We start from the raw sequence: 7,903 nt of genomic DNA on the forward strand, positions 1-7,903 counted from the left end.
TGTGCCGTCGAGTTGCTTGCGACTCATAGCGACCCTATGGACAACAGCCCTAAACTCTGCTCTGTCCTGTGCCAATCTCACTGTCTCCAACACACCCATCCTGATATATATATATATAGTAACATTGCATATTTTCCTGCTATGATATATATATATAATTAGGAGTTTTGGTGGCATAATGTGTTATAAATTGCACTGCTAACCCAAAGATCAGTGGATTAAATCCGTAAACTGCTTTCTGAAAGCAAGAATGAGAATCTCCTCCTATAAAGGTTTACAGTCTATGAAATCCAATGGAAGCTTGCTATGAGTCCATATGGACTTACAGTAGTGGATCTTTTTACAATATGTAAATAATACACATGTAAATGTATAGATTATATATTAGGGAAAACAGATTTAATCTGTCACATGTGTATTGTCTTCCAGAAAAGTACTTTTTCATAAACTGTTTTTAAATTTGGTTTTCTATAAATCTTATTGTTTAATAGGTATATGCTACTAAGTAGTCCATCTTTTAAGAAATATGGTAACATTCATGAAAACATCGCTGGGAGATCCGAAGAATTATTTCTAATGAACTAAAGCTTACAACCTGGCACCAAAATGGTTTTTTCCCCTCAAAATGATAAATGTTAGAAAAATTTCTGAAATGACTTCCATGCCTCTTTGACTTTTAAATACATCATACTCTAGATGATTAAAGTCATCCTTGGTAATTCAGGATGATCTTTACAGGGTCATTTTGCAAAATCCCAATTTCTCTTTCCAAAGTCTGTCAAGGTCCCTTGACCTCTGTGAACCTGCCCTTCAGTCTCAAAGCTGACATCAGCTTCCTCTTGCTTTCTCATGCTTCATAACCAATTTGTCTTCCCTCTAGACTCATTTTCTGAAAAAGTAGCGAGTCCCTTGTACTTCAGTCTTCATTCTACATATTTTTATTAAGCCTCTCAAAAACAGGGCAAAAAAAGCCAAGACAAAATCAAATGCTCAATGTCAAGCTGGAACGGGGTAGCAGTGCCACTTCTTAAAGACTATGCAACCAGAGCTCCCTAATGAAGCCCCTAAAGTCAGTTAACCCTGTGTTGGAGCCTTAGCACTTGAGCACCCACTCAGAGAAGCTCATGTGCAGGGAGCTTACGGCTGAGGGGAAAGGGGGGAATGCTCAGAGCTGTGGGATGCACCATACTGCTGCTCCCTCACAGCCATGCCATTTAATTTCCTGAAGGTTTGGTTTTATTCTCAGGCTGTAAGCCTGTCACTTCTCACCTTACTGGGGATTCCTGTAATTTAGTTAAAAAGCTACTTTGCTTATTAAGGTCAGAAACTTCCTTGCAGCTGGAAAATTTTCTCCTTATATCCAAAGTAATTTAGCTTTAATTCTATAAACCAGTATGCCATTCAATGCAACAACTGATTCACTTCTATCAAAGGCAGAAGCTGAAGCAATCCATAGCTGACTTCCACTGAATTTTCAAGGCTTCGCTCACATGGGAGGAGATGTCCCATCTTAGTCCCTTGCAGATGATGGTGGATTTGAACTACCAGAGTGCTGCCACCTTTAAGCTAGCAGTGCAGCTTCCCATGAACTACACCACTGGAACTTCCGACTTCAGCATTCAGGAAGGCTAACCTCTAGAAGAGACAATGTCCTTCGATTTTCCTTTCCATAAGCATTGTGTTTGTTATTAGGTGCCATCAAGTGGACTATGACTCATAGCAACTTGATAAATAATAGTAGGCACTATGAGCATTAGCTTTGTTGGTATGTGCCTTCGAGTCACCTGCAACTCATAGGGACGCTATGTACAAAAGCCCTAAACACTGCTTTGTCCTGTGCCAGTTTTACTGTCTTTGACACACCCACCCCCACTACTCCAGTCACTGAATCAATCCACCTCATAAAGGTTCTTCATTTCCTGCACTTACAGATTTTTTTTTCTTCTCCTTTTTAATACTCATTTTGAAAAGAGACCTCCTGGTCAGGGTAAAGGAAGGACAAACAAGGCTGTGGACACTGCCAAACTGGTACTCAGCTAAGGCCCAGACGGCTGCCAAGTCTATGTCACCTTTAGGTTTAAAAATAAAACTCGTCCTCAGCTCAGACTCACTGTCTTGAGTAAACAATTTGAGTTCCCTGTCTTGACTACAGGGGACCTTTGACAGCACCAGAATGGGCAGTTACCAGGACAAAGCACCTACTCCCATTTTTCCTAATTCCAGGGAACACTGGAGGGAAGTCTTTCATTTGCCTGTCACTGCAGCACAGCTCAGGAGGCACACACCTCATGTCTAGGTTTTCAGGTGGCACTGCATAGCTCCAAGGGTGTTTGATAAGGTTCTATGTTTAAGGGAGACTCCTCTAGCCCAGCCTACTTGTGCAGCTTTCTAACCAGTCTTTGATGGTCCTGTCTAAGTGACCGGCCCTCCTGAAAACAATAAATCTCCAGGATGGCGTAGAGAGAATGAGGCCCAGTTTAGCTTAAGTCATATCGAACATCTGGATTTTTGCTTCAAGAGATGAGGTGTGACTCAGTGAGTAAAATAAAAAAAAAAATTAGGACAGAAAATATTAACACTTACTGACCTAAGCAACATTTTACTCTTCTTTGTCAAATTTCTTTAGTATTTAGTTCATTGATATTTAATAAAATGTTGTAAGATACTGTCAACTTATAAAAACCAAAAGGTAAATGACTTTTGGAGACTCTGTAAGTTAAGAGCGGTTTGCAGCTGTGTTCCCCATTCCCACCCACTCAGAGGTGGGCCAGAGTCTGTCTGATAGGTAAGTGAATGTAAGTGTCGAGGTAGTCTACTTCCTCCACCAGCCACTCTGAGGCACCTCTGGCAAGTATGAGTTTACCTCAGGAGTATTAACAATGGGCCAGTTATTGAAGACATCATTTGGAAACCCACAGAATGTGATTTGGACCCCATCCAAAGGTCATTCCTACCCAGGGCTGAGCAGTGAGGTGATACTGACCTGGCCAGCTGTGTCACAGAGCTGGAGTCCCACAGGACGCCCATCCACAGACACGACAGCTTGGAAACAAGAACAAAATGAGAGTCACAAGGTGGCCTATGACCCCAGGCAGGAGACGTAAGACTTTTAACTTGTCCTGCTACAGAGCACCACACCCTTCAATTCCTATCATCCTTCAATGAATGAAAGACTTGCCTAAAACAAAGAAATCAGACCCAAGGCAATGGCTATGTACAAACCCTTGAGGGCTTCAGTCACTTCGCTGAAACAGATGAGGCTGCAAATTACTGAGCTCTTTGATGCCACCACCAGAAAGGCTCTTCCCTTTTCTTTCAACCCGAAGAGATTTATTTTCCTGTCACACTTGTTTCAAAGGTCCTGGAAACAACACCAGGGCTAAGTGGGAGCCAACCAGGCCTTTTTAAATTGGTGGAAAACCTCATAAATAATCTGTGTCCCTGGGAAATCTTACCCAGTCAGAGTTCACTGTAAAATCCTAGCTTGTTCCAAGAGCATGTGCCAACCAGGCGCCCTCATCACCCTGCTATGAACCAGGTTACTGCTTATCTCCCCAGGCCAGTTCAAAGAGAGAATCAAAGAAGAAAGAACACCAGGGGTGCTGTTATAGGATGCAGAGGGAGGAGACTTCATTAGGCAGGCCACGGAGGTTTCTATCTGAATTAAGCAATCAGTTTTGTCTCAGAATGGCCATTTAGATTGCTTAGAATAGACAGGGGGCATAATATCATCTATGGGAGAAACTCAGTGGCATAAGCCCACCCTCATCTAATCCGCTCTGACATATAATGACCTCATAGTTCCCCAGGCTGTAAATGGCATGCAAGCAGATCTTCATTCAGGTCTTTCCTTCTGTGGTTGAGTTGGAAGGCCTAACCTCTTGATGAGTAATCTAGTGCTTATGAAGGCACCACTAGGGCTACTGACTGTTGTTACTGTCAGGTGCCATCAAGTCTCCTCTGACTCATAGTGATCATAAGAACATCAAATGGGAACCACCCTCACTATCTCCTTCATGATCAACTCCATTGTTGCAGTCACTCTACTAACCCATCTTGTTGAGATTCTTCCTCTGATTCTCCACCTTTCTCAGCACGATGTCTTTTCCTAAAAATTGCTCCCTCTGACAAACTGCCCAAAGTATTTGAAAACAGGTTTCACCATCTTTTCCTCTAAGAGGTAACCCTAGTTGTACTTCCTCCCAGACAGACTTGGTTTTTTTTGTTCAGCAGTTCATAGGGTATTCAGTACTCTTCTCTAACATCACAATTCAGAGGCATCGATTCTGCTTCAGTCTACTTTATTGCCTGTCCAACCTTCAGATGCACAGAAGGCAACTGAAAGTACCATGCTTACTTCAGGTACTTAGTGTTGAAGTCTGTTGCACATTATTAGACCTCTAAAAAAACAAAGGATGCAAGTGATGTATGTATCACACTAGCCTCTGTGAATTTCATTTAAATTTAAAAAAGACTTGAAATATTAAAAATCATAAGTAAAAAATTATTCTTTAGCTTTGAACCTACCACACACAGCACACACAGTGTTACCCTCCATAGGTGGTGTAAGTTTTTAAGCTTCTTAAAGAGACCGTGAAAAGATTCTTGTGAGCCATGGAATCCATGCACATTCATGGTAACCTAGTAAAGACCTATGAAGTGTCCCACAGGTGCTCCCAGGCTGCAGAATGTGAGGAGAGCGTGAAGCACTTACTGCAAAAGATCTAAGACTATACAACTTACAATATGGGTTGTATTTCAATACCAAAAAACCAAAAATTCTTACCAACGGACCTATACGCAACATCATGATAGATGGAGAAAAGAATGAAGCTGTCAGTGATTTAATTTATTATTTTACTTGGATCCACAATCAACACCAATGGTAGCAGCACTCAAGAAGTAAAGAGAAGGGAGCTCTGGTGGCCTAGGGGCAAAAAGCTGTGCTGCAATCCCGAAGGCACATGGTTCGAATCCACCAAATTCCCCTCTGGAGAAGGAGGGGCAATCTCCTCCAGTGCGAGCAAGAAAAAAAGAGAAAAAGAAAGGAAAAAAAAAAGATGTGCTCAACTGGGAAAATCTGTTGTCAAAAACCTCTTTAAAGTGCTAAAGAACATGGCTGTCAGTATTTTCAACTGCTTCCTATATGCAAAGCATGACCTTAGAAGGATCAATACCTTTGAATGGTGATGTTGGAGAAAAGTACTGAATATCCATGGACTACCGAAAGAACAAACAAATCTATCTTGAAGGTGGTATTGACAGGATATTCCTCAATGGCAACGATGGTGAAACTTTATCTTATACACTTTGGGCATGTTGTCATGTGGCCAGTCCTTGGAAAAAGGCATCATGCTGGGCCAGGTAGAGGTCGGAGAAGGTCAGAAAGAGCCTCAACAAGATGGACTGACACAGTGACTATAGTAATCAATAGGTGAGAAAGCATAGGAAATGATGAGGATATCACAGGTTGGGGCAGGTTTCAGATCTGTTGTTCATAGGGTCGTTATGAGTGGTAGCTGGCCAAATAGCACACAACAACAAAAATATTTAAGGGAGATCTTGGGGTCTTTTTTTCAGGGTGAGGCAGATATCCCCCCACCTCCTTAGCAGTCTAGTGTTTAACCATCATGATGCCTTCCTCCCATTCCCTGAGTTCAGGAAATTCAGTGAACCCTGAACTTGATCCATTACCCAGCTAGAGCTGATCATGGTGCCATGCCAACCCCTCTGGAAATCCTCCAATATCTTACATTCTTCTCCAGTCCCTTCTTTTCAAAACCCTCGTTGGCACCACTATCCAAAACAGCTGCTAATGTGAATAGTGTACTGGTAGACTACAGTACTGCCAGCCCAGCCTCCTTCTCCTGCCCCAGCCAGCCAGCTCACCAGAGAAGTTGTCGAAGGCGGTAGGGATGTACTCGGTGGGGTATCCATTGGTGGTATAGCTCACTACCAGGCTGGTCTTCCCTACAGCACCATCTCCGACCAGAACGCACTTGATGCTGCGTCTCTCTGCCCCGCCGGCTCTACTGCGCGAGGCCAAGGCTGCGCTCCGGCCGCTGCGCACGCGGCGCGGGGGAACGGGTGGCACCTCACAGCCGCAGCAGCCCGCCACAGGCTTGCTGATGTACTCGGGGTTCCCTTGCTGCGGCGGCATCTGGCTCCAGGTCTCAAATGTGGGAGTGAAATGGTCGAGAGGAAGCAGCGGATGAGAGAGGGGGAGTAGGAGAAACCCAGGGTCTCCGCGTGCTAGCAGCTCCGTCCTTTCACCGCGATGGCCACTAAGGGCCCGCGGCGTCCTGGGAGCCGGCTAGTGTCCTCGCCGCCAGTACTGGGGAGAGAGGGAAGCAGGGGCAGTATGGTCAGCAGCTCCTTGTCTTCCTTCTCTGTGAGCGGGCGTGCTGGCGAGTAGAGGGCATCAACCAGCAATTCAGGGGCGCACCCACGGCCACTCTCCCCTCCTCCTGAAGACTCGTGTCCACCAAGACCAGGATCACAGAGGCGGCGATCTGTCATGGGCCGTGGGCTGTGGCCCTTAGAATTGTCAGCAACCAGCGAGTCCAGACGCGGCGGCTCTAAGACAAAGGCGGTCTGGGGAGGGTCGCGCAGCGCACGCTCGGGCGGCAGCACCCGGCTTCTCCCGCAGTGTGCAGAGCACTGAAGCCGCTGACCCAACCGAGCACCGCCCTCTGGCCGGCTCGGCGGTGACACGACGCGTGGGGTGCGGCGGGGAGGGAAGAAAGAGGAGGCCAGCGGGGCGGTGGGGCTCCTTCGTGCGCCAGGCCACAGCGCTCTCTGCCTGCGCGTCGCGCACCTGCAGCTCGGCCGCCTGCTCAGACCCGTGCGCACGCCCTGCTGGCGACTCCCAAAGGCGCGGCCGGCGCGGGCGGCTCCAGGTCCGAGCCGGCCCAGCCCGAGCCTTGCCCGGCCAAGCGCAGCCGATTGGCTGGCCACTCTCCGCCTCCACGCGGCCTCAGTCCGAGGCACCGCCTTTTCTTTTCCCCTCCCTTTTTTATTCCCTTCTCTAGGGGTTGACCCAGTCCGCTTCTTCCTCACCCAACCCTCTTCTCTCACTGGTCAGTTGCTTTCCACCCAAAGGAGGTCTTTAGGATTGATTGGTCTTATCAATTCATACACCAATTTTTACATTTTTTTTCTTTTTGTTTATTTTCAATCTAGCTTCAGGTGCATGGCAGCAGCAGCAGCCAAAAAAATCAAAAGACATGAAGTACTGGGGAACTCAAAACCGATGACTTCTCCAAAGTGCTAAAAAAGCGAAGATATCAGTTTAAAGATTAAGGTATGCTTGATCCGAGGTGAAAAATGGTGAAATTCTATCTAACATATTCTGGACATGTTGTTAGAAGGGACCAGTCCTTGGAAAGACAGCAAGGTCAGAGAAAGACAAGAAGGTACTCAGTGAAGCAGCTTCAACAAGTGACCGTAACAGTAGACTGGAACATGACAGAGATGGTGAGAACAGCACAGTCCAGGGCAAGGTCCAGCTCTGCTCTTCACAGGGTTGAGATGATCTGTAGTTGATAGCATCTAACAACTGCAGGCCATCAGTGTGAATTTTCTTCTTCTAATGTATTCTCATAACCTTGTGGGCCCAAAGGATGCCAACATGCGGATTTATCTTTCTCCTTGGCATGCCATAAATCTTTATACTTTTATGGCCCACTACATTTCTTTATCTCTTCAATTTCTTCTTTTCATCAAACATCATCTGTAGATGTTACTATTCCCAGAAAACAACACTCTGTGTATCTTTGTCTCCTCTCTCTTTCCTTTCACAAAATAAATGTATCCTACATTTTTTAGGGGGTTTACATGAGATAGAATTGATCTGAATCCTTCTTGTGAAAGAACAAACTATAACAGTATCACAGATAAAAAA

The 7,903-nt window shown here is 45.5% G+C and overlaps 1 protein-coding gene across 1 annotated transcript in view; it reads right to left on the reverse strand.

Annotated features, from left to right (window-relative positions):
• LOC102867152 (rho-related GTP-binding protein RhoU-like) overlaps positions 1-6,160 on the reverse strand; it is a 9,642-nt gene extending 3,482 nt beyond the window's left edge. Inside the window, exons 1-2 of the mRNA XM_006888699.1 lie at positions 5,890-6,160; positions 2,984-3,042 (exon numbers count right to left, since the gene is read on the reverse strand). Coding sequence (XP_006888761.1) covers positions 2,984-3,042; positions 5,890-6,160 — 330 coding nt within the window. The remainder of the gene's footprint in view (positions 1-2,983; positions 3,043-5,889) is intronic.
• Positions 6,161-7,903: the final 1,743 nt, after the last annotated feature.

Source organism: Elephantulus edwardii, unplaced genomic scaffold (assembly GCF_000299155.1).
Source record: "Elephantulus edwardii isolate Elephantulus edwardi_28Jun2011 unplaced genomic scaffold, EleEdw1.0 scaffold00071, whole genome shotgun sequence".
Lineage (NCBI taxonomy): Eukaryota > Metazoa > Chordata > Mammalia > Macroscelidea > Macroscelididae > Elephantulus > Elephantulus edwardii.